The sequence below is a fragment of the Scatophagus argus genome, chromosome 10 (assembly GCF_020382885.2).
Source record: "Scatophagus argus isolate fScaArg1 chromosome 10, fScaArg1.pri, whole genome shotgun sequence".
NCBI classification, from domain to species: domain Eukaryota; kingdom Metazoa; phylum Chordata; class Actinopteri; family Scatophagidae; genus Scatophagus; species Scatophagus argus.
The window spans coordinates 1,121,483-1,147,720 of NC_058502.1; the positions used below are offsets into that span (position 1 = coordinate 1,121,483).

The 26,238-nt window shown below is 46.1% G+C and overlaps 3 protein-coding genes across 3 annotated transcripts; all 3 read left to right on the top strand.

Moving 5' to 3' along the window:
• Positions 1-2,365: 2,365 nt before the first annotated feature.
• On the top strand, positions 2,366-12,675 carry kif11 (kinesin family member 11). Its single transcript, XM_046401852.1, has 27 exons — positions 2,366-2,523; positions 2,701-2,811; positions 3,618-3,747; positions 4,009-4,106; positions 4,208-4,286; positions 4,453-4,638; positions 4,804-4,928; positions 5,032-5,122; positions 5,230-5,375; positions 5,460-5,556; positions 5,639-5,734; positions 5,856-5,944; positions 6,365-6,452; positions 7,050-7,123; positions 7,302-7,416; positions 7,804-7,875; positions 8,713-8,848; positions 9,079-9,251; positions 9,374-9,499; positions 9,594-9,749; positions 10,289-10,428; positions 10,611-10,771; positions 10,861-10,979; positions 11,135-11,357; positions 11,448-11,623; positions 11,911-12,021; positions 12,395-12,675. Exons 2-27 carry the CDS (start codon positions 2,738-2,740, stop codon positions 12,506-12,508), a joined length of 3,195 nt encoding a protein of 1,064 aa, XP_046257808.1. The 5' UTR covers positions 2,366-2,523; positions 2,701-2,737; the 3' UTR covers positions 12,509-12,675.
• A 1,123-nt stretch (positions 12,676-13,798) lies between these two features.
• On the top strand, positions 13,799-15,729 carry LOC124065928 (SLAM family member 7-like). The gene has a single exon (XM_046401857.1). The coding sequence runs from the start codon at positions 13,940-13,942 to the stop codon at positions 14,780-14,782; it is 843 nt and encodes a 280-aa protein (XP_046257813.1). The 5' UTR covers positions 13,799-13,939; the 3' UTR covers positions 14,783-15,729.
• Positions 15,730-15,745: 16 nt separating this feature from the next.
• slc22a15 (solute carrier family 22 member 15) lies at positions 15,746-25,630 on the top strand. The gene is made up of 13 exons (XM_046401856.1): positions 15,746-15,945; positions 17,857-18,006; positions 18,148-18,280; positions 19,097-19,261; positions 19,363-19,492; positions 20,187-20,247; positions 20,657-20,823; positions 20,995-21,135; positions 21,439-21,524; positions 22,171-22,279; positions 22,431-22,503; positions 23,868-24,026; positions 24,273-25,630. Exons 1-13 carry the CDS (start codon positions 15,862-15,864, stop codon positions 24,315-24,317), a joined length of 1,503 nt encoding a protein of 500 aa, XP_046257812.1. The 5' UTR covers positions 15,746-15,861; the 3' UTR covers positions 24,318-25,630.
• The last annotated feature ends 608 nt before the right edge of the window (positions 25,631-26,238 follow it).

Sequence of the window (26,238 nt, forward strand, 5' to 3'; positions counted from 1 at the left end):
GACAGGCCACAGTCCATGCAGTTCCATGTAGGAGCTATTTTCTGTTTGTATCACCGCACAGAAGCCTGGTGTGAGGCAGGCTGTGATGTAAACATCAACAGCGTCCTCCTCAGCTGAGCTGTGACATTTACTTATCTGATGCTACGTCTTTCAACCTTGATACCTCAGTTCAGTCTTCATGATAAACGTGAAGTTTTTAGCCCAGCCAGGTGACACAGGCCCTGAGGTCTCATCGCTTATCCCAGTTAAACCCAGCTGCTTAAAGGCTCACGTTTAGTTGTGGTTTAAACACGCCACGACCCTGACTACACCAACTGCTGCTGGAGTGAGGTGCGCTTTGTCCAGAGGAAGCAGGACTCCTGTGGATGATGTGCTAAGGTTCGTGTTTTCACGCACATCCTCAGTTTCTACGGCTGAGAGCACATTCGAAGGAAACTCAGTCTGACATGTTTGTGATTGTGGGTTTTATGGCCAGAAAATAAGGAGCTCATTAGACTTTCATGACAGGCTGCACAGGCTCTCCGGCCAAGCTGCATATCTGACGGCCTCCTAAGTCAGTGCTGCCTTCGCTGTGTGCTGCTGCTGCTGGTTTGTGTGTGTCACTGGAAAGGTTTCAAAAGCTCATGTGTGTTTCTTAGACTGCGGAACAGATCGTTTTCATGCCTGCACTCAGCTGCACGTCGTGTTGAGGACAGACTCCGAACTGCCTTCTGCCGATCGGCTCAAGCTGATCAGCCTGATAATGTGGATTCAGTTGGATGAGGTCCAGTCCAAACACAGCACAAAGTCCCCCCAAAAAACGTGCAAAAGAAAACATGAATTAATGCTACAGCAGCTCGAGCTCATCCGGTGGCATCAGATCATGACGAGAAGAGAACATCACAACGAGACGCCATGAAGAAAGAGCTTCAACGCTCAAACGATGGAAAACAATGATGGGACTACTGGGAACATGATTTAAGTGTTAAAGTGAGGAAGGTTACTCGTCACTCCTCAGGTCTGATGTTTCCAGCCCTTCATTACTTATTCACTAAAACGTCTGTTTTTGTTGCGCTTTGTCACATATTTTTTACCACTATCTTTTCTCTCGGATCTTCCCCCAAACAGCCGACTCGACGTGGTGAATTAGTTTACCAGCTCACACATTTAAGACACCACATTAAAGCAGGATTCATCTGAGTCATGCTGAACTGTCATCAACTGTACTATGAGATGTGTTAACCAGAATGAGCAGATGCGTGATGACGTGATGAAGATGATCACTTGCGGTTCTGGTTCCTCCAACATGGCAGCCACGCGTTATTACATCATCACTGTACGACGTGAGGAAACAACAAAAGGAGCCGACATTTTCATGTGTGTCTTTGAATCCATACATGCATGTGTGTGTGAGTGTGTGCGTGTGTGTCAAAGGGGTTGCCAGAGCAAAAAGGGCAACCCCCTCGCCCTCCTCAGGGGGCCGCGTGGGTGGACGGTCCTCAGCAGATGGATTGCTGCTCGCCTCTGTTCACCTCATAAACCTGAAACACATAAACTGCATGAAAGCATGAAATCAGTGTTGGTTTATTTCTTTAAACTCATTGCCTTTTGATTGGGTGGGAGTACAGAGAGGTGCCCTTACTGAAATGTCTCCTTTGTACGTGTCCATCCGAACAACTTTGGGTCATTTGAGTCCTTATTTAATTCTAAATCCGTTTTCTCGTTTGCACAAATGAAAGTGAAAAGCAGCCAAAGTATTCGTTGTTTTATGTATTATTTTTTTAAAATTCAAATAAAAGTTAACGTATTTGTATTCATGTTAATACTTGAATTGATTTGTCCAATCAATAATTTGACCCATCACCCAAGCTAATGTATCTATTATGTGTGGCGCCATTGAAAGCAGATTCATCAAAAGAAACGGAAAGGCTGATGTTTACACGCGTGTTGATTTTTTCCCTCTGGATTCTAAGAGTAGTTAAGATAAATGATTAATTTCACACAAAGTAATCAAATGTATCGCGTTCATGGTGGTCTCAATGTACTCCCAGCTCATGAATCCTACTCTGAAATAACTAATATAAATCAATGCGTAAATACGTATTAATTAGGTAAATAAAACAAGCTTCTGAGTCTATTTTTAACGCTTGTAGTGAATGAACAACGTCGTTACCTGCACCCGCCCTTCTTTTTAACGTAAAACAGTTTTCTGATCTATGTCGCCATCTGGCGCTAATATGGTGGCGTTTATACAAAGCTATCCTCCCGTGATGCTCTGCGCCACAGCGTCACGTGTCCTGCCTGACCAATGGTGTCGTTTGTTTGGCCGTTTCTCTCCTATTATTGGTTCCTCAAAATTTAAAAGTACTGTTTGAAATGTTTCTTGTAGGAGGTTTGAGTGCGCCAGAGGGTTCTGTGGAAGGAGGCCGTGCTGTCTGAGGAGGCAGAAGAGGACAAAGATATTACGTATAAATCTTATTTGTGGTGAAACAATAAGCGGATAATTCGTAGAAACAGAAGGACATACGTGTGCACCGGCAGTCGGTAAGCTGCTTTGAATTAAGGCCCGTCAGTTTTTTTATTAGCGCTAGCTAACATGATCGTTTGCACTCGTCGTTGCGCACATTTCTCTTTTTTTGAACCACCGGCAGATTCAGCCTCTAATTAAGATCAGTTTCCGGATCGTTTAGTTTTATGTGCTCACTATAACGTTGCTTACAGACTAATTTGGCAGAGGAGGACGTCTCTCTCTGCAGCCATGGCTTCACACAACCTGAGCGGAGTTAAACGGGATGAGAAGGGGAGAAACATCCAGGTCGTGGTCCGATGCAGGTATGGAGAGAAAAAAGCTTTCATTTGTTTCTTCGCTGTTGTTGACTGTTAACCTTTTGTCGTTAGGAACTTGTTTCACAACCTGACGCGGGGTTAAAATCCGTTAAACCATCTCGTAACGTGACAGGCATTCGGTGTTATGCATATTAAAACATATTTCATGTTAATGTTTGAGTTTACTTCGCCCAGTAAACGGACTTAAAGGCATGTAAAGGGCTCTTCCCTTGTGTGATGGTTTCTTAAAGCTGCATCACCAACGTGTTGTATGTGTTATTTGCTTGGAAAAGCCACCATCCCTCCATTTTCCCAAGTAAAGTTGAAATTCACAGTTAGTGTCATTATTGATTGTATTACACGTTATTTTTAACGTATCCTCATTAGTTTGCCAGAGTCCAAAGTGACATCTTTAAATTTCTTTTGTCCAACCAGCAGTCCAGAAACCAAAGACTCTTCATTTACTGACATGAATGGCAAAAAAGCAGCATTTAAGAAGTTGGAGCCAGCAAATGTTGACATTTCTACTAGAAAAATGACTGAGACGGTTTGTCAGTCATCAAAATAGATGGCAGCTGTCTTACTTTTGATTCACTGACAGATTGATTCCTACCCACATTTTGTGTCTGTCATGTGATGTTAGTTAACTCTGTTTGATTGGTCCCAGGCTTTGTGCATAATGTTGTTTGTATGAGTCATGTGACAGCATCACCGAGCTCCACTGTAGCTGCGATCAGTCGGTGGAAGTAAAACAAAAGTACGTTTTTAACTTGTGTGCCCTGCAGAGAACTCACATCTGTCTTTGTTCTCAGGCCTTTTAACACGACGGAGCGCAAGTCGTCATATGGCGTCATTGACTGCGATGCAAACAGGAAGGAGGTGATGGTGAGGACGGGAGGGATGAACGACAAGGCGTCACGAAAGACGTACACGTTTGATATGGTGAGTGGATGCTTCTCTTCACTCGTCTTCTTCTGTCCTCTCCACCTTCGGTCATATCAAACCTGTACTTTAAGGTGATTAACTTCATTTGAACCCGGAGTCTCTGGAGCATGTAGCTCATGTTAAAGCTGTGTCTTACTGCTGTAACTGATATTTTCACTGCGTCTGTTACTTATTGAATTTGGTCAGACTCGGATGGAGTCACAAAGCTTGACTGGGGCGTCTTAACTGTCTGTTATCTTATCTTTATTTTGGGGACAGGTGTTTGGTCCAGCTGCCAAACAGATTGAAGTGTACAGGAGCGTCGTTTGTCCCATTCTGGACGAAGTCATCATGGGATACAACTGCACTGTTTTTGCGTGAGTGCTCTGCAGATCCTTCAGCCCATCGAAAACTTGCCTCACTGTTCTGTTGAAATGAAGTGTGAAATGAAGAATAACTTCTCTGCTGTCTGGTGCAGCTACGGTCAGACTGGGACGGGAAAGACGTTCACCATGGAGGGCGAGAGGAGTCCCAATGAGCAGTTCACCTGGGAGGAGGTGAGTTTACTCCGAAAGGAACCGCTGATGTGTTTACATTAACCAAATGACTTTATGTTGTTTTTTGTCATAAGAGCTCATTAAATTAATAAATGCACTCGGGCAGTAAGTGGGCTTTGTACATCAGAAAGTGAACGGGCTCCTTGTCCTGTGTTTGTGTTTTTAGGACCCCCTGGCTGGCATCATCCCCAGAACCCTGCACCAGATCTTTGAGAAGCTCTCTGAGAACGGCACCGAGTTCTCAGTGAAAGTCTCGCTGCTGGAGATCTACAACGAGGAGCTGTTTGACCTGCTCAGCCCCACCGAGGACGTCAACGAGCGGCTGCAGCTCTTTGACGACCCGCGCAACAAGGTGGGATAAAGATGCTTTGGTGATGCTCTTATCCTGGGTTTGCTTGTGTTGCTTCCCCCTCAGTGAAAGCAAATGTTAAAGTGTTCCTTTAAAGGAACAGTCAGGTGTTTAGGGCTGCTGCTGATCCTGCAGAACAAATGGGCACGTGTCTGTTTTGTGTTGCAGCGAGGCGTAGTGGTGAAGGGTCTGGAGGAGGTGACCGTTCACAACAAGGATGAAGTTTATCAGATCCTCGAGAGAGGAGCCGCCAAGAGGAGGACGGCCTCCACGCTCATGAACGCCTACTCCAGGTAACGTGTGCTCGCTGGGTGTGCAGGAGCAAAGTTTACAGCCTCAGCTGGTCCAGTCGGCACATTTGATTCCACACTTAACCTCTGCTTTGTGTCTCTGCAGTCGCTCCCACTCTGTGTTCTCAGTCACCATTCACATGAAGGAGATCACTCTGGACGGAGAGGAGCTGGTGAAGATCGGCAAACTCAATCTGGTAATAATCAAGTTGACTATGAGAGGTTTCGCCCAGGAAGACTGGAAAGCAGAAGTCGTTAATTAATGCCACTGCAGTGAAATGGTGTAAACCTCCATCCTCTCCAGGTGGATCTCGCCGGCAGCGAAAACATCGGACGTTCGGGTGCGGTGGACAAACGAGCTCGCGAGGCGGGAAACATCAACCAATCCCTGCTGACTCTGGGCAGAGTGATCACCGCGCTGGTGGAGAAAAGGCCCCACGTCCCATACAGGTGGAGTCTTTATCTGCACTGAGCTGACTTGTGGACGTCCCTCTAATCACAGGTTTGATAACTGCTGCTGTACTGTCCCCACAGAGAGTCTAAACTGACCAGAATCCTGCAGGACTCGCTGGGAGGACGAACAAAAACCTCCATCATCGCCACCGTTTCGCCGTCTTCCAGCAACCTGGAAGTAAGTTCTGTTGTCGTTAACTGGCTTAGTCAGGCTTTAATCCTCAGAGCTCGTGGATGTGATCTTGTTTCTGTCTCTGCAGGAGACTCTGAGCACGCTGGACTACGCCAGCAGAGCCAAGAACATCATGAACAAACCTGAGGTCAACCAGAAACTCACCAAGAGGACACTCATCAAGGTGGACTACGTCAGGGACTGTTGAAGTTTGACGCTTAGTTGTAGTTGTAGACTAAGAATTGTCTTTGGATCATGTCCATGTTGACATTTTTCAGGAAAATGTTGTGTTTGTGTCCACTCAGGAGTACACGGAGGAGATCGAGCGTCTGAAACGTGACTTGGCTGCCACTCGGGACAAGAACGGAGTTTATCTGTCAGCAGAAAACTACGAGTAGGTCATGTGACAGGAAGGGGATAACCACAAAGTTCTGTCTGTTTGACTGGGCACCATCGTCACCTTGTGACCAGAGAAACAGCTTGACTCACTTTAATCGTCAACGTTGTTGAGTCTTTGAATGTAAATCAACTAATCGTTTTGAGAGATTTTAAAGTAAATATAATAATTAGCAGAGTGAGTGAACGTCTGTGTGGGCCCTTCATCGACAAGACTTCAGGTCTTTTATATAAAGCTTTTTGAAAATTTAGTTCATTATGTTTGTTTTCCTGTCAGTACCATCATGAGTTTGGCTTTTGTCTCTTTGACTCATAAAGAAGTGAAACACATTAAAATATTTACTCGGATCAGTATATGTAGTAACGGTCACCTTCTGAGCCTGATATGAACTGACGTGTGTGTGTGTGTGTGTGTCAGGAGTATGATGGGTCAGATCACCTCTCAGGACGAGCAAACTGCTGAGCTGACTGACAAGATTGCTGCCATGGAGGAGGAACTCAAGAGGGTACGTGAGCTTCCTAACAAACGCTGCATCACTTCCTTTCAGTTTGTGTTGTCATTAGTGACACTAAACAGTTTGGAACCATCGGACAGACAAAACGTGCAAACTGAAGACTTTACCAACATTACCCCTGACTATAACTACAAATGTTGTTTGTTTTTTAACATTTCAAAGGCCTTTTAATCAACATTTACCTGAGATGGAACGACTGTTTTCCCTGACGTTGAAACAAGTCGACTTGTCTTAAAGAAAACACTGAAACAGTCGACATGAGCGCAGTTCCATACACCTGTCCTCTGAGCGACAGTTCTACCTGTGAGCCAGAGCTCAAAGGTGACACCTGCTGGACAGCATGGTGTCCTACAGACACTGAGCTCTAGAAATGACTCCGGCGTGGACATTAATACAATAATAAGAGTTAGTTCACTAACCGACCAGTATTTCTGCTGCAGACTAGAGAGGGCAGCAACCTTCAGACACGTGGCATGAAATTTCCAGAAAATGGGGCTCAGAAAGTTTCTCAGAGCTCGGCGCTCTAATGGATGCTCAGCTTTACGTTGAGCTGCTGCGGCTGTGCTCACGCTTTGCTGCTCCGTGCAGGTGACTGAGCTGTTCATGGACAGTAAAACCAAACTGGAGCAGTGCACCGTGGACCTGGACGAGAAGCAGCAGAGGTGAGCGGTTGTCACTATACAACACATGAACACGTCCCTCATCCAGCACATCTGGACACGCAGCTGTCCGTCAGATCGGAGTGCAGTACAATACTGACCTGCGAGATCTGATCTGCGTGAAGTCGTGTAAAGTATCTCGAGTGAGAGAATGTACTGAGTGACGTGTTGTTGGTTTGAGGCTGGCGGAGGCGAGTCAGGACCTGCAGCAGACCAAAGAGAAGCTGAGTGAGGAGGAGCTGATCTGCTCAGAGCTCAACTCCATCCAGGAGAGCCTGCACAGCACGGCAGGGCAGGTACGTGTCTCCGCCTCCTGCTTCGGTTCATGTGGCTGAGGTCTCATTAACAGTATTCAGATGTTGGTTAGCTTTTTTTTTTTTTTTTTTTTTTTTAATCTTCATGTACTTTCCATACTATTAATAGTGTTGCACCATAGTGTAACTTCCTGTTTTTTTTGTGTGCTTGTGTGTTTTTGACTAAACTTCCTATTTCAGAGTAGATTTTTTCCCCTCTTCATTGCACATAGAGGTTTAAAAATCAGACCAGCATTGTGAAATGACTTCTCCCCTGTTGTGTTATTTCTTTTGTGCTTTTGCTGAAGATTTTTTTTAAAAAGGTTTGTTGGCCTGCTGCTGAGAATTTGACACTTGTGTCCTTGTGTGTTTGCGTTTTCCCTTGTCCAGCTGCTGAGCACAGCAGACGCCAGCACCAGCGACGTGTCGGGTCTCCACGCCAAGCTGGACAGGAAGAACAAGGTCTCTGTTCAAACACCACACAGCCGCTGGCGAGTGAAAAATGTGCATCTCCAAAGCTACTGATTGGGAATCACATCACAGTGTGACTGAGAAAATGTAGAATATAAAGCTTCCGTATTTTATTCTTTAAGTTCTCAAAAGAAAAGACAACATGGTCCTTCTTCTCACCTGGCAGGTATTAAAGTTACACATGAGGATTAAGGCGTGGCCAATTAGATTTCAAATGTGTCCCTCCATTATTTTAAACATTCAAGTGAACGGAAAGATTAATTAGTAAGAAAAATCGGCAGTTAATTCTACAATTAACTGTAAATTGTGATAATGTTTTGTCCAACAGTCCAAAGAGACTGAAGTATGAGAAGGAAGAAATGAAGTTAGCTTGGCAATTTCCTGTTGAGAAATGAGAAGTTGATGTCATGAGCAGTGACGCTCACTCGAGATGAAAAGAAAGCCCTCGCGGCCTCACTCGCCCTGTTGGCTCATAATCGCTAACGTTAGCATCTTCACAGAGTTCAGCGTAACCGAGTCGGTTTGCTGACTCTTCCAAACTCGTGATGCTGCCTCAGTAGGCTGCAGCGTTTTGCATTATCCCATCATTCATTTTACCTCAGTCCTAAAAACTGACTGAAAGCTTGTAAAGTGTCCATGCGGCTCAAATACACACTCAATATACATCATAATAACAAGACTAATACTAATGTGTACTTATACACCGATCAGTCAGCGTGACGTAAATCGACTGTAAGTGACTTTTTTGGCCTGGTCTGATCTGACCACCTTTTGACCTGACTGCAGTTTGATCGGGACTAACAAACACTCACCTGGTTGAACTTGCAGGTGGAGCAGCACAACAGGCAGATCCAGCAGAGCTTTGCCGAGCGGATGGATGGAGCGTTCAGCAGCATGCAGCGCTGCGTTCAGCAGCAAGGAGCCGAACACCACAGCATGATGAGCAGCTACTCGGAGGCCATCGGTGAGAGCAGAGCTCGTCTGAGAAGTGACAGCCAAAGCCCCACATCAGCCAGCTCATCCTTAACCTGTGTGTGCACTGAGAGGTTCAGGATGAAAGATGGCTGACGTGCCGAGCAGAAAATGTATCTTGAAATGAGCATTTAGGAAGCAGTTATTCTCAGATGTTCTGCAACATTTGGTTTCAGTTTTATTTCTGCTTAAATGTGAGTCTAACTTTTGAGTTTTGCACAGACGGTTTGCTGGTGACGAACCACGCGGCACTGAAGGGAGCGCTGACCACCATGGAGACCTTTGTGGGTGGGGTCGGGCGGCTTGTAGCCGAGGGTGTTGGCCGATGCCAGGACAGGGTGCAGCAGCAGGAGACGCTCTGTCTGCAGGACAAGGAGACGCTGCTGCAACTGCTGGTGAGGACGCGATGACCTCTGAGTGTGTGGGCAAGACGAGGGCTTTTTGAGGGTTCATGTATGTAGTTTGAAGCCTCAGACTAAGAAAAAAATCTTTTTTCTTTCGTTGTGTTGTGCTACAGGAGGAGCATCGACAGGACATGGAGGAGGCCCTGATGGCTCGCACTCTGATGGGTCTGACAGCCGTCCAGGAGCTCAGCGACAGTCTGAGAGCCACAGTGGAGACGCAGCGAACTCTGGCCAACAAGGTCGGTCAGCATGTGCTTCCTGTCTGTCTGTGGTCTGCACCTGTGCCACACCTGTTTGTCTCTCTGAGCCATTTTCACTGTCTCCTCCTGTCAGGTGGAGGCGATGAAGGAGGTGGGCGTGTTCTTCAGCGGCTTGGTTCAGGAGCTGGCCCGGCTGCGGGAGGCCACCGTGCAGGGCCTGAGCTCACTGCAGGCTGAACACGACAAGCTGGAGGACGAGATCAGACGGGCACAGGAGAGACACCAGGCGGTAAGAGGCTGATGTGTCAGCAGCTTCCGTCCCGCTTGGGTTTGAAATGTCATTTTGTTCGTCTCTAACTTTAATTCTCCACTTCAGCTCACCTGACCACATTTAAGAAGTCATTTTTCTTGAAGTTTCTCCTTCTATTTTATCACTTTATACTCCAAAATACAAGTGAATTAACCACATAATCCAAAAAATTAAGCAGCTTTTTTGTGTTTTAAAATGAAAAGTGAAGTGAAAATGTATAAAAGATAATAAAAGAGATGATAATGAGCTGGTAATTTATGGTATCATCTTTGATTTGAACAGCATCCACAAACTGAGTTTCTTTGACTCCTCCAGATATTTTCAGGAAGCAGCTGTATCCTGTTTAAAATCTGCCAACTAAGAGCAGATTTTGTTGCCTTGTTTATCAGCTGTGTGATGCGGTTTGTCATGTTTCTGTGTGTATAAATGTTGTCACACTCATACAAGACCAGTGATATCAGTCAGAGACACTTCTGTAAATGTCAGTGAAAGTGACTGCGCTTCCTTCCTTCTGTCAGGGTATGAAGCAGACCATCCAGTGCCTGCAGGACCAGCTCAACCTGCTGACCTTGGAGGCCCAGCAGGACTTCACTGATCTGTGCTCGGCCTCCAAGTCTCTGCAAAAACCTCTCCAGATCCTACAGGAGAACCTCAGCAGGCAAGTCCCTATAAGAGCCACAAACACAAACCCTCATCAAAAGTCAAGTCATACTTATCATTGCCTGCTCCAGAAATCTAGAAAAGGAAGTTGAACAAATATTTGTTAAAGATTATTGGCCACTAAAATTGTTTTGTATGTGTTTTGCTCACCTTGTCACCACCTGGCGTCTCCCTGTGCAGCGGCTGTGGTGCAGTAGAGAGACGGGCCTCGGCCCAGGCAGATCTCCTCTCCTCCACCTCCTCCTCTCTGGCCTCCTCTCTTCGTCTGACCACCGATGAGAGCCAGCAGACGCTGGAGGAGATGGCAGGCTGCTCCTCTCACCTCCGCAGCTCTGTGTCTGGTACCAAACTCATCATTTCTTCAGTTAAACCTACAGCTGTGGTGCGTTCAGGGTACATCGTTGTTGACGCTGTCAATGTGTGACCGCAGGTCTGCTGGAACGTGATCTCCAGTGGAGCTCCAGACTCAGGGAGCATGCAGAGACTCAGGCCCAGGAGCACCAGTCCATGATGGGGGTGATTTTGACTGAAGCTCAGACCCTCCATCAGGTACAAATGACTTCTGCATCTTTGTTTTTTTTGTTTTTTATTTACTAATTTGTTCCTGTGGATTTTCAGATTTAAGCCTATTGCATCATAACAAACTGCAGCTTCACGTCAGAAACTCATAACTTGTCCTGAATCTAATCTATTATTCCCCCCAGAACGTGGAAAGGTGCTGCACAGAACAGCTGCAAACAGCTGGGGAGGAGCTATCTGGACAGCAGGAGGAGGTGAAACAGGCTCTGACCGCTGTGCAGAACCAGACCTCCCAGATCCGGACTGTCCTGGACCAACAGCGGGTGGAGCTCCAGGAGCGCATGGAGACAAACCAACAGCTGGTCCACAGCTTTCTACAGGAAGAGCTGCAGCAGGACGTTCCCACAGGTACGCGATTCAGCCACTTCAGCTTCTTATTGTTTTCATATTGTTGGGTTGTGTTTCTGGCTCAGATAGCAGTTCTGCTGTTGCCTTCAGGTACCACCCCTCAGCGCCGGGAGTTTGTGTATCCCAGGCAGCTGATGAAGTTGCAAAGCCGCTGTGAGCTGCTGGAGAGCCTGAGGAGGCAGCAGAGGGAGCTGCGAGCTGCCATGGAGGAGGAAGAGGAGGAGCCAGAGGAGGAGGAGGAGGACAAACACAGCCAGGTTGACCACGTATGTTCTTCACATGTTTTCACCAAATCCAGTTTACATGCCTTCGGTTACATTATTCACAGCAATTAGTTATTATGCTATCTGTGCTTCTCTGGTTGTTTTTTGCTCACATACACAGTGTGTTGGTGGTTTCCAGCATCATTTCCTCTTATTTCCACTTCTTCACTTGAGGTGAACTCAGATTGCTACCTGTTGGCTGCAATAATGCCAGCATACTGATTTAAATTTCTTCTGCACCTTGTTAGGCTCTGCTCCATTTTCACTTTGCTCCTCCCTGTTTTGTGTAGGACTCTCTGGAGGATGAGCTCAGCACCTGCAACGAAAGTTTGGCCACAGAGCCGTCCTTCATCGACGAGAACCTTGTCTTCAACGAGAGCAAACGTGTTCCCTTCTTCAAGGTCAGCAGCCATTTAGAAATGAGACATATAAGACATTGGTAGCATGCCAGCAGACCTGATATGACATGATGGTAACTAAAGGTGATGATTTGTCTGTGCTCAGTGAGTGGAGCAGCAGGCAGCTGATGTTAGCAACAACGTGCTAGGTAGCTTAGCATGCCGTTAGCCGGTGATATTGCAGACATAAGAGAATATAACCTGCTATAGAGGCTCTTATTGGTGGAGTCACCTGTCAGAGTAGACTCATGACTCATGACTTATGGATCAAACCATCATTTTACTTGAATACTGGGCTTCCAGGGGAAAGCTCACCCCGTGGTTACTGTGTTTTTAATGCCAACGATTCTGCGTTCTTGTAATTTCTCTCCTCCAGCAAAAGAAGGGCGGTAAGAAGGAGTCGAAGATCCCTGCCAGGTCGAAAGCATCAGAAAGTGAAGCTGCGTCAACGCCTCAGAAGTCCAGACTGCCACTCCGCTGTCAGAATTAAAACCGTTTAATGTGTTTTTCTTTTTAAACTGTTAGTGCTGTCCAACTCTTTCTCACCCTTTTAATCATTTTAAACATTAGTGTGTCTCATGAGCTTTGTTTCAGTATCATAATTGTCTTGACATTTTCAAGTTATGTAAAATTAAAGAGATTTATACTTGTTTTATACTTTTGTTTATTATTATTATTACCAGAAGATAAAACTTTGAGAATAGAACAAAGACGTGCACTTCCTTTGAGAATAAAACAAAACCGTGCACTTCCTTTATCATGAGGAGCTAAGACTGAGTGAAGCGACAGGATCTGCCCCAGGGCCCCTCACTCTTTACTGCTTTACTAAGTGCAGAAGAAGGACATGAACAAAGTGCCACAGGTGTTGCTCCTGACGGCCACTGCAGCAGTTTCCCATAATCCTCAGATTACAAATGAGAATGATGCTGTTAGGGGGTCTGTTCACGTTAACTTGGGTTTCTTTACATGAGACATTCAGTAATCTGTGGCCTACATGTCTGCAAACATGACTGTTTTCCAAAATGGACAATTTATTAAAAATGGAAAAGCGGATATAACTTAATTCTTTAAAGGGTGTTAAATCCTCGAGTCTTTTCAAGTGTAATTTGGGTGTTTATGAGAAGAGAGATGCAGCAGCAGCAGGTCAGCATTCCTACTGATCGCACTGCTATCCCCTAAACTATGAAACATTTAAAAAACAAAAACTCATAAATACTTAAAAATTGTGAAATATTTGTACCAACGCGTGGCCTCGCACGGGTGAGACGATGTAAACACTCCCAAAGCACAATGGCGACAGGAAAGCACCGGCTTTTCCTTTCCCTTTCTACTGGTGTAACGATAGCTAATGTCTCCCTAACGTTCCCTTAGCTTAGCAGAACGTTGCCATAACATACCCTTCTTACCAACCGGGACAGCTTTAACCGAGTCACTAAACGTCTCTACATAACTACTAACTTTTTTTTGAATGGACGAGTTATTTCATTTTTGTTGTATTCATTTTATCGAGTTTCTTTAAACGATCAGCTTAGTGACGGAGGTCACCATGAACACACCTAGTTAATATTGATATAGCTGGTTTCATCATTGCCTTCTGGAAAAAGAAGAATGTGTAAATTATTGATTCTATCGATTCAAATTCCAGTTGCTACGATATTCAGGTTAAATGGTAGCTATGTACACTTTAGCTGTGCTACTAAGTAAATCTTCCTTAGGTTCTGAGTTTAAAATTTAAAATATATAGAATTTGAATCGGGCACTGACAAGGACACCTAAACCTTTATGCGGATCCTCGCCCTGACTGAACGCTCACTCGCTGCGTGTAATGGAGGAAGGGTGTGGACGTTTTGTCAGTTTCTGGCGTTCTTAACGTCTTTACTGATATGAACATCGATTTTTGAGTCTTGTATTGATCTGTGACATGGAGACCTCCGCCACCTTTTTACTCCTGTTGGTGAAGCTGTGCTTTGCTGTAGCTGAAGACCCGCCATCATACGACGCTGTTGGCGGTAAGCTAAACCTGAGGCCTGAATTCACTGCACCGATCATCAGCATCCTGTGGAAACACAACACCGATCTGCTGGCCGAATGGAACACCGCTGATGGGTTCACCTACTATGGTACGTTTAAGGGTCGCACAACCCTGGACAACAGCACTGCACATTTGGAAATCTCAAAGCTGAATCAAACCGACTCAGGTTCCTATTCAGTGGAAATCAACAGCGTTCTCCAGACGAAGATCTACACTGTTAAGGTCATCAATGAAGTGCCAAAGCCTTCTGTTTGGATCGCACCAGCTTCATGTGGCCCTGCATTGACGAATTGCACGTTTACCTGTGGAGGAGAAACTAAGGGAGCTGAACCTGTCGCCTACAGCTGGAAGATGGGAGACGGAGCCTGGGAGCCGTCGGTCAAGGAGAGAGACATCAGTAGGCTTGAGATAAAGCTGGATAAGACGGTGACCTGCCGGATGAAGAACCCAATCAGTGAGAAGGAGAGTGAGCCCAAGGAAAATCCGTTTTACAAAGAAGATTATGGACTTGGGGTTGGAGAGATTATTGGCATCGTCATCTTCGTCATCTTCATAATCGTCGTTCTGTGTGGGTTGGCGTACTGGAAGAAAGACCCAATAATGGCTCGATTTGGTGTCGTGAAGGGTGATTCTCAAGGTGGAAATGCTGGTAATACTGAACGTTCACCCCCCAAAAGTGAGGAAGGTAAACTACTTGAACCGAAAGCGACTTCGAATGAGACTTCGAAGTAGGGCTGTTCTCACCGGAACAGGGTCAAGTCTTCCCCGGGGGCGGCTCTACGCGGTCGTTGCTGCCAGATTTTGTGTTTTCTTGAACGTATAGCTGTGTGCGTCATTGAATGTTACTTGCGGCTGATGTTTTTTCCAATTTCTTTCACACACAGTAGATTCGACCTGAGAACTGCATGAAAACATGCTTCTATTGAGTTCCACCTGTACAGGTTTACTGGTTGTTAGGAGTGGGGCTGGGCGATGTGGACATGGCGGTAAATATGAGGTGAGATGAAGAGAGAAGATGGATGGATAGAGCATCACGAACGTCACACTGAAGAGCAAAACTGTTTCGACATTTCATTTCTCAGTATTATGACAATCTGGAGGAATGTACTGAAAGTGTGAAAATATGTGATCGCCCAGCTTTTAACAACAGCGCTGTGTAAGTTTTTATTTAGACTGTTTGACTCGGATCATTCGAGTGTGAAAGCACTTATGATATCCTGTTATCTTTTTGAACTCAAACAGAAGACAAGTTGTGGATGCTTTAGTCCTGCTTCAGATAATTACTGAGGGATCGGCAGGTTTGTGGAATGTACAGTGTATGAACTTATCTCGTGTACAGTGTATGAACTTGTCTCGTTTTTTACTGTGGTCACCTCGTGTACGTTCACGTGGGGTCACAGTACTCACCCTCTGATAACATTACTGTATGTGATGAGGGGAAAAAACGGACCAATCTGCTGCAATATGTTATGGGCTTATTAGCTTGCACTGCCTTCTGTGATTGCATATTTAGTGACTTCTGCCATTTTGTGTAATTAATTTGGTGTATTTCTTGTTTGGCTAAAACCACTTTATCAATGCCATTGTTCTTAATTTATTTAAGCTAGCATTTTAAAGTGTTGATTACCATTTGACTGTTTTTATTAAGTGCCTTTCGAATAAACGCCGAAAACCGAAAACAGACTTTGTGATTATTTTCCACGAGTAAGAAATGGCCGCAGGACTGAAGCGAAGCCGGAAGTGAGCGCGGATTACACTCACATTTCTTTCCTCGTCGGTGGTGATGCTAACCAGAGAGCGACCTGCTTGGGATGGATTTAGAAGAAGCTTTTCTTGTTGTCGGCGAGTTTGGGCCCTATCAGAAGCGGGCGGTGGCTGTCCTTGCTCTGACACAGGTTAGTATATCTGAAAACGGCTGTGAAGTAAACGAGAACCGTTGCATAGACGTTCCAGTTAGCCGTGGAAAATCGGTAACTTTAGCGCTACGTGGCTTGCAGGCTCGGTCTGAGGGATTTGGCTGTGGAGCAGCTTAATAAGATTTAAGGCTGAAACATTTCAATGTTCCAACGGTAATCGCTTCATTACCTGTGAAATAGGCAGTCCAGCCAAGGGTACTGTCCAGGAACCTTTACACCAGGCTTCAGAAAGAGTCTAGCGTTGAGTTGCCTGGGACTTGGCCTCTCGGTAATAAAGCCCATAATTTGCTGCTTCTTGCACATCTACATGAGTAACGTTTGTATTCGGCAGACCATACAAAATCTCGTTTAAGCGTAGATTCGTGGTATCGGACCAAAATAACATACCCGGCGCAGGTTATGCACTGACACGCAGTCCGAAGCGTGTGGATGTTTCTTTACGTTCATTTAAATAATGCAGCTCTTAGCTATTGAAAACGCATGCCGAATTTATCACAGCACCCAACTTATTTCTAATTTATCTTAAGTAATTTACCAACTGATCTCAGTTACCACCAATATCATGCTTAATCTCAAATGGGCGCATCATTAATTAAGTTTGTAAAAGCCTCCCTTAGTGGTTAAGCTAACACCACGCTAGCTATCCGGTCATGAAACTTCTCCGAGCCAAGTTAGAGAAGTTTCGGCGCTGCTTTTATTTACGTGATGAGGATTTGATTTTCTCTTAATTTGTTCATGTCTGTCATTTTTCCACGATTGAGCCCACACAGAAACTCTTATAGGAAGTCCACCCCCACTATACACCAGCACCCGTATGGATCCATATGTTTCTACTCGGTCTGTCTGCCAGGCCACTAAGAGTACACATAAAATCACCTGATTAAAACCTGTTAAACCAGCACTGATCTGAAAAGGCTGTCGGCCCGTCATGGCTGAAAAGGGTTTTGATAATAGCAAGTTAACGACAGTTTTGTTACACGATTTTGCCACTTTTAAGCACAGAAGAAGAATTCAGTTCTTAGGGTAGAACAACACGAGAGTCTGCGTATTGGCCTCGCAATAACAAAACTCAAATCTCTCATCCGAAATTGGCCAGTTAATCAGCCAGTTAATCAGCCAGGGGCGGATGTAGAGCGTTCAGGTGGTGGCACGAAGGTGGCCCCTGCAGCCAGCAGGGGTCTGGGATGTCACCTTCAGGTGCTTCTCCTGTCATCCTCCACAGGGGCAGGTTTGATAGGATTGTGCCCATAAAGGTGATTGCCGTCTAAAAATTGACTGTATGAAACAGTATATGTCTACAGCTGCTTTTATCTGGATCACACAGTCACAACGTGCAAAATTCCGACAGCCGTCGTTAAAAAGAAAGGCTTTCTGTAAGGGATTAAACAGGCGCTTAGGTAGAGACCTAAGTATAAAGACACTATCCACTCATTCACTCATTCATTCTTCACTTTCAGTAATTCTGATTAAAGAGAAGAGGTTGTTTTCCCTGGGCTCCAGTCTGAAAGTGCAAACAGTTGCTGCATTGCTGACTGACACAGCTTTTTGTTTGGTGCTTGTAGCAACTGATTTTGGTGCTTTTGTGTGTTGTGCTTGCATGGCTGAGCTGAACTTTGGACACGTCTGTCTTCAAAATGTTGGTAGCAGCAGACAGTCCAGGGACAAAATCGGTGTCTGACCTTCTGTCTATCCCACATGTCACTCGTGGACTCTATGACGTAGACATCAGAGTTTTGCTGTTGTAATAATCCAGTGAGCCAAAGCTTTTCTTATAAATGTTTTTTAATTAGATGGTCCAAAGCTGGGGTGGCAGCTGCTGCCCCATGATGGAGACGTGTGGCCTCTTCTGTCTCCCAGCTCGTTGTTACCATGGTTACCCGTGTGTTTCAGGTGTACATGGCCTGTCAGTCCATGCTGATTGTTCTGGTTGGCACTACACCAGCGTATCAGATTGAGCAGGAGGACGGGGTCCCAGCCAGCCAGCAGGAGCTTCCCCAGCGCGTCGTCTTTACAGAGGACATCGACACCATCGTGACGGAGGTCAGGGAACCAGAGTTTGCATGTGTTTTCGCTTTCACCCAGCCGACGCCTCAGAATGGGTGCTCGTTTGCATGAGTGAAAGTGTACAAGTAAAGCTTACAAAGACTGGAAGTGGTTTCTTCCTGTGTCTGTGTTCCCCAGTGGTTTCTCATCAAGCAGCAGGCCTACAAGGTCAGTCTAGCTGGATCTCTGTTCTTCGCCGGCCTTCTGGTGGGGAATATCGTCTTTGGGCCGCTCTCTGACAGGATCGGCAGGAGACCTGTCTACCTGACAGGTGAGAAGTACCACAGAGACCAGGATTAGGCAGATTTGTCCTGGGGCTGGTTGTCTCATGACCATTTTAGACTTCACAGAGTTTAATTTATTGCTTTAAAACGAATTTCCCTGCTGTGGGACTAATAATGGTTTATCTTATCTTAAATAGGATGATCGCTGACACATTTTACCGACCTGATTAAGCAGATCAGTGATGTGATCCAGTCCACATTAAACACAGCGTCAGTGTCATCATAATAAGTCAGAGGTTCCATTATCACATACATCCCCCTTCATAAGGATTGTTCCAGTGAATTCTGCTGAGACCAGTGATCTGTTTTAAAACAGAGACCTGCCCAACGAGGTAATATAACAAGGCAACGCAACATTAAGCAACAAGGAAACGTAAAGTACAGTATTAATTCAAATACGTGCGCACACAGACAGGAGCAGAGCACTTTGGAACTTTCTGTCCCAGTTCAGTTCCGACAGTAAAACCACATCTTGTAATCCCAGACCGTCTCCAGTCAGATCGGTGTGTCATCACGGTGCATATGGAGGATGGGAGTTTACCCCGCATGTCTCTGACTGAGTCTGTTAGTGACCATAAAGAGTACAAAGATGACTGAAAGCTTTGTGGTTTGTAATAAATCTCAAAGCACTGTGATCTCGGTGTCTAAGGTGTGCCAGGAATGTGCAGATATCAAGAACCAGTAAAATGGTGGCAGAGACCAGTCCAGGGAAGCAGGACTAGAACCAGACTACCCTGAAAAGCCTGCGAAGTCTGAGCCAGGACCCTGCCCCCCCTCACGTGTCTCTCTTTCCCTGCTTCCAGGCCTGTTTTTTGAGGTGGTCTTTGGATATGTGACCGCCTTCGCGCCCAGCTATGAGGTCTTTGCTGTGTCTCGTCTCCTGGTGGGGCTCATGAACGGAGGCATCGGCCTCGTCTGCTTCGTCCTCACTCAGGAGTATGTGGGCAAGTCCTACTGGGCCATGACTGGTACGAAAACACCAGAAGAGTTCTGTCCCACATACGGTGCTGCCAGGTTGTTCCTGACTTTATGAGTTGTTAAATTGTTCTGGATTTTCTTTTGCCTTCAGGGACGTTGACCAGCGCCACTTTTGCTGTCGGCATCGCCCTCTTTGGAGTTCTGGGCTACTTGATCCAGCCGTGGAGGATCCTGGCCACAGCGGCCAACTCGTCCGGTGTCTTGTTCTTCCTGCTGTCTGTGTGAGTATAAACCTCAGAGGCGGGACTTTTCCTCATCCTGTTTGAATCCAGGCAGGTCTAACAACGATGACGACTGTGAGTGTGAGGTAGTCTGCAGTCACAGAGACCACTGACGGTTCCAGCTGAAAGGAAACGGCCGTCAAACAGCCTGCCTATCAGTTGTTTTTCAAGAGGAACTCTGATATTTTCTAACCTGATTTATACTTACTAAAAGTTTTGGAATCTGCCCAGTAGATGAGCTCAGCCGCGACACGGCTGCCATGACTACACTGAATTCCTCAGGGGAAACTCCGCCCGTCAAGTTACTGCAGGAAGACTTCAGTGGAAACATGAGTCAGACTTGGAGGCAGGAGGAGGGACGGCCAGCAAGAATTTATTTCCAAAGTCATGGATGAATATTTAACTGATTTCACAGATGCAACAGCTCACCTCTCACCAGTGAGACCTGCTCAAACAACAAGGAGTTTACTCTTTAACAACAAGGTCTCTCTGTAGGGATCCCTTCTGTAATGTTGTTTACTGTGGCTTATATTGAGACAAGTCTGCTGACACAGAAATGAGTGGGAAACAATTGTGACCAGGGAGGTTGCACTCGCTCGATTTTAAAGTTAAGAATAATGTATTGTTAGTATGTTGTTGTGAGTCTTTCAATGGGCCTGGACTGTAATGTCTCCTCTGGTCTCCTTCCCCCCAGCACTCTGCCAGAGTCCCCTCGCTGGCTGTTCTCTCAGGGTCAGACGGATCGAGCTGAGGAGGTGAGTATACTGATGCAGGTGTTGTTTTCAGGTGGGTTTAGTGTCTGCTGAAGTGCCCAGGTGGGACTTGCCCACATACTCCTGAGAAAATAAACTCCTTTCTGACTGCTTTGCCTCAACATCAGTATTACAAAACTCCATGAGCTCAGAAAAGAGAAATTACCACAAGTTTAAGTGTGAAAGCCACAATGTTAGGAGGGTCTGATGGGATTTACACCACAGTGTAACGTCTGCGTGAAGGTCCTGAACCGTGCATCATTTTGTTGCTGATGCTGATGTTTCCTTTTCTGTTTGGGAAGGGTCAAACAGAAACATCTGTCCTTTGTTTTTCTTCATTTACAGAACTGAATTGAACCAGCCTGTGCCACCTGGCCAGTTAACTTATTTGGGAACCGTCTTGTCTTTGCAGGTCCTGCGCTACATGGCGCTGAGGAACGGCAAGGCCGCCAACAACCTGACACTACAACGCACCGCCGGCGCCAAAGCCAGTAAGCCCGAGAAGAGGGACGCAGGAGTCCTGCAGCTGGTCATCCATCCAGTCCTCCGTCCGAGGACCGTCGTGCTCATGTATATCTGGTGAGTGCACCACCATATATATATATACACAGTACATATATGTATATACATATACCACCAACACACACTGCGGCTGGTGACTATGATAACAACTCAGTTTCATTATTTCAGAAATGTGACTGAAAAACGACTTTGTGTGTGTGTGTGTGTGTGTGTGTGTGTGTTCTTCAGGTATGCGTGCAGTCTGGTGTACTACGGGTTGACTCTGGGCGCCGGTGACATGTCTGGTAGTCGTTATGTGAACGTAGCCATGTACGGCCTGGTGGAGCTGCCCGCTTACCCGCTCTGCGTCTATTTCATCAACAAGCACTGGTGAGACACACACACACACTTAATGCACACTGTTAATGCGCACCTCACACCTGTTCACACCTCACTGTTTGATCTTTATGAAAAGTATTCAAATCTCCAGTTACTTGAGGTCCTTTCTGAGGTCATGCAGTCACAAGCTAATAACAGCCTACAGCCCTGCTTTGTTAAAGAACAACCGACTTCCTGTCCTCGTTTGTCCATGTTGCTGTGATCAGTCCTGTTTGCGGCTCTTGTGGCGGGCAGCGTCGGGCGTCCTCTGATGAGTTGTTGATGTTGTTGTGTGTTGTGGTTGTTGCCATACAGGGCTGGGAGGAGGAAAAGCATGGCCAGCTTCCTGTGTCTGGCCGGCTCTGCCTGCCTCTGCACCATGTTCATCCCCGAAAACGCAGGTGACACAGTGACACACACTCACAGAGGAATACGCAGTGTGTTCATGATGTGTGTAGGGGGCTTGGATGTGGCCGGAAACAACACAAACTCAACACTTGAAGTGATTCAAACCACAAAGTATGCAAAAGAAGTGAAGCCTGGCAGCAGAGCTCCTCTGTGAGCCTCTTGTTGCTGTTATTTCCTCATCGCTTCACTTCAAACGTCTGTGTCTTGACTGTGCCTTAGCTGTTCGTCTGATCCGGCTCTTTTACGCTTTAAATTTTGGTTTTGAACTAATTCTCTTATCTTGAACAAGCTGAAATTAGTTAATCATTAAGTTATGATTATGTTGGATTAAATGTCTTCATTAACCGCATTACACAGAAGCAACAGTTCAGCGTCTCACAGTTTGCTGATGCTGCTGTGAGCCCCAGGAGTGACGGCTGCAGCATCAAAAGAGCTGAGGTTTGTGAAGACGTTCCTGCGGCTCCTCTGATGTGCCGTCAGCTGTTTCTCCTGTGTGATGCTTCACACTAATTCTTCACAAACTGATAAAGTTTGTTCATTTGGCTTCAGAAACCACACAGGCTTGAGGTTCATGTTGTGTGCCTGATGGTCTCCTTAACAGGATCTTTAAAGGCAAAGTGGGACTGTTTGTGTTTGCAGGAACCTTCCTGAACATCACGTCGTTGGCGCTTGTGGGAAAACTGATGGTTAGCGCAGCGTTCAACATCGCCTACGTGTACACCTCTGAACTCTACCCTACAGTCATCAGGTGAGCCGACCACATGCTGCCCGTCGAGGTAATCCCTCACGTCACACGGCGTGACGTCAACAGGTTGTGCTTCACGTGTTCCTTCTTAATGTCTGGTGCCGTGGGAATTCACGTGTGATTTTATTTTTGAATGATTTGTTTTGTGTTTCAGGAACGCTGGTTTAGGAGTTTGTTCCATGTCATGCAGGGTTGGAGGAATCCTCGCGCCGTTCGTTCCCTCCATGGTAAGAGTGCGACTTTGTTTTAGCTTCTCTCGGACCGAATGTGAGCCAACACCAGCAAGAAATTCATCTCACCGTCTGTAGAAGTGAATTTAAAGGAGCTTTCAGTAATCTGTGACGTGGGAGGATCAGCTCCCCAAAGGCAGGAGGAACGGCAAACTGTGTTACGTCAGCTGCAGTGATGTGCTCACCTTCAGTGGGACATTTCGGCTTGAGGTCAGACTGCTGTGAGACGCTGACATGCAGTGGTTTGTGGTCCAGTCTGTGGTCCACTGTGTCGAGGAAACGTTAGCTGGCAGTCGTGGTGGTCGTCTTCGTGCTACACACAACGAGGACGTACACAAGGCATTAAATTTGGAATAGAACGTGCACCAAGGAAACAGTTGTATGATGATATGGTCAGCTGTTGAGTGGGGATGTTGCGGTGGAGACGCCTCTGATTTACTGATTTATCAGTCAGGATCTGCCTTCAGTCCGGGCTAACGTCCATCCGGAGACTCAAGTGAGCGGCCAAACTGCAAAGCTACACGAGTGATTTCACCTCACTGAGATGTGAAGTGTGATGTGGAGAGCACGAGGAAATAAAACCGTAATAATTCATGCTGCATCATGACTCATTCTGGCTCAGGGGTCGGGCCAAAACTCTTCAAGAGCCACACCTCGCAGCCTCACTCAGCTCACTCACTTGTTGAGTTTCAGAAACTTATTTTGTTTTTTACCAAAGTGATGTTTTCAAGTTCAAGCATGAACCTCCATGTTTAATAATTCATCAGCAGTTATTATTCATACAGTGTTAGTATTCATGTTTGGACTTTTTTCATCAAAGTCCTTGAATAAAGGTTTAATTAGTTTATACGCTGTTGTTCTGAACTGGCCACTAACCTTTCAGTTGCCTTTAAAAGTGACTTTTTAGATGAGGAACATCATATGTTCCACGAGGAGAGAGTCGTTAAGATCACAGCGGGAGAAATCTGAGCTCTGAGCTGAAGGATATAATGACACCTAGTGGTGCCGCTGAAGGTCAGTTTGATCTCACGTCAAGCAGATCTGATGTCAGCAGCTCAGAGGCAGCGGCAGCCCCTTCGTACAAACCAATAAACTGTGTGTCTTTCCCGTGTCGGGTTCATGTGGACTGCAGATGCTCTTCACGGAGCCCAGCTGGGGAAACCGATTAATAGCCTGTATAATATTTACATTAAATGACAACAAAACTGTTTTATCAAGGTGATAAAATCCACTGCAGGTAATTTCCAAGTAGGTTATTTTTATAAAACAGTGACATTTTAGTGGGTTTACATTTGTGTCTGAACGACAGCAGACTTTGTTTTTATGACGTGTGTGTGTGTGTGTGTGTGCGCGTGCTGCAGCGGGCTCTCCACACCTCCATGCCCTTCACTGTGTTCTGTCTGAGTGGCCTGTCTGCAGGCTGCCTGGGCCTCCTGCTGCCCGAGACCCTCAACAAACCTGCAGCAGAAACTCTGGAGGAGCTGAGCAGCCCGAGTCGCAGCCGAGTGCTGGAGAGCAAGGTGACGCAAAATAAGCCGATGACTTTAATATTATTTAGCTGTTTGATCAACGTACTTCAGATAAAAATGAAAGATGAAAAACTAAAAGCTTGCATCAGTCTGAAGGTCTGCGTGTACCTTTTAATGAAAGGCAACCGCAGAAACGAGACAATCTGATAATTTGATCTTAAAGAGCACCACTGAGCTTCATCGTGTTCACTGCGTCACTTTTCATCTGTTGTGGCTCACGCTTCCTTTTGTTCCCAGGCTCTTTTGTATGAAGATGACAAATGGAAATCAAGCCACAGGTGAGGCCAGCGGCCTCGTCTTCATCTTCATCAGCAGCTGGCGCCTCATTCCTCATGGGACTGCTGCCCCAAAATGGTGAACTGTCCCTTTAATTAACCTGAAGGACTGGACTCAGACTGTTGTGTCTGTGAACTCGTGACATGGAGGCTGAGCGACGCTCTGCCTTCAGGAACAGGACGCTATTGGCTGATGAAGATTCATCCTGTCTGTAATGCTCCAGGGAAGTGGGACGGTTGATCCCCTGCTTGTATTTCATTTCCTGAAGACGGTCGTGGTGCTTGTGCCTTAGCTGGAGGCAGACTCTGGACAGAGACGTCACTTTCACTGTGTTTCAGAGATGCTGGGGATAAAGGACAGCCTCTGGAGCTTCCCTAATGGAGTCATGTGACTGCAGGTGAATCCGTGAGGTGAATCCTGCAGTCACGTGACCACACATACTTACTTTAAACATGTTAATCTTCCTCCAACTGAAGTGACGTTAGATTTGTAGGAGCTCGCTGGGCCGCGACTCTAGTGATGTGACGGCATCAAACGTTGTTGTTTGATTGTCCACGTGACCACCATCACATCCCTCCTGGGAGGCTGAGTGCAGGGAAAAGCCAAGTGCCACTGTGCCTTTAAGATGCTTTATTTTGATGAAATTCACTTGGCTATTTGATGGGGTCTTAAAGGGTCATTCTGATGTTTCTAAACCCATTGGGTTACTTCTTACATATCTTGGGCTTTGCCATTTTTTGTGACAGAGTCAGGCACATAAATTGGGTGAAAAGGAAAAACTTTTACAATCACGTTACAGAGAACTACCTTACATCTGTGCTCACCTGCATTGTGTCGTAATGATGACAGTTTGTAAGTTTTTCATCATCTGCTGTTTCTACCTGAACAGAAAACTAAGTGTTTCATAGACAGACAGCTGAGCTGGTTTCTTTATAGACCTGAAAGATCTTGTTATCCCACTTTAACCTCTTTACACCAACATGAGATGCTTGCATCACAGAAACTGAGACATTAAAGGGACAGTTTGTAAGATTCGGACAGATTTGTAGTTCATAAATATGAACTGACATCATCAGCAGACTGTGAAGAAAAAACAGTGTTGATGTCACGTCAGAGACGTCTGTGTATTGTGAGGCGATAGTCCGAAAGTACATACACACCTGGCAGCTGATCACTCAGCATTACAACCTGAAGGTTAGCTTGGTGCTGAACTTTCGTGCCCCGTGAAGGTGGACGCTGTTGGACTTTCTGGGAGACCAACACAGTCGGACCCCCGGCTGTGGATGATCATTATTATGATTATTTATTTTCTCAGTCAACCAGGTCTTTGTGTCTGTTTTCTGTACGTGTCCGTGTGACGGTCCTGTGGCTGAATGAAAACCTCCAGCAAATCTGTAACCGGTCGGAAGGCCTTTAGTGTAAAGGAGGAGGAGGCTCTGAACAGGAGCTCGAGGTGCTCACACCTGCAAGTCATACAGTCGGTCAGTGAAACCGCCGGCGTCTGTGGGTGTGCTCGGGGATATTTTCTTCACATCTGCGTTTTGCTCAACTCTTCAGTCTCAAGAAAAGACCAAATAAGCTAAGAGAACAGTTAACATACCAATTAGCATGGGGGCGGGGGGGGGGGTGCGCGGTGGTTAGCACTGTCGCCTCATAGCAAGAGGGTCCCAGGTTCGAATCCCGGTCTGGGCCCTTCTATGTGGAGTTTGCATGTTCTCCCTGTGCCTGCGTGGGTTTTCTCCGGCTTCCTCCCACAATCACAATTGTGCCAATTAGGTTAATTGGCTGCTCTACATTGCCCCTAGGTGTGAGTGTGAGAGTGTGTGGTTGTTTGTCTTTGTGTGTCAGCCCCTCTGCGATTGACTGGCGACCAGTCCAGGGTGAACCCCGCCTCTCACCCGTAGTCTGCTGGGATAGGCTCCAGCTC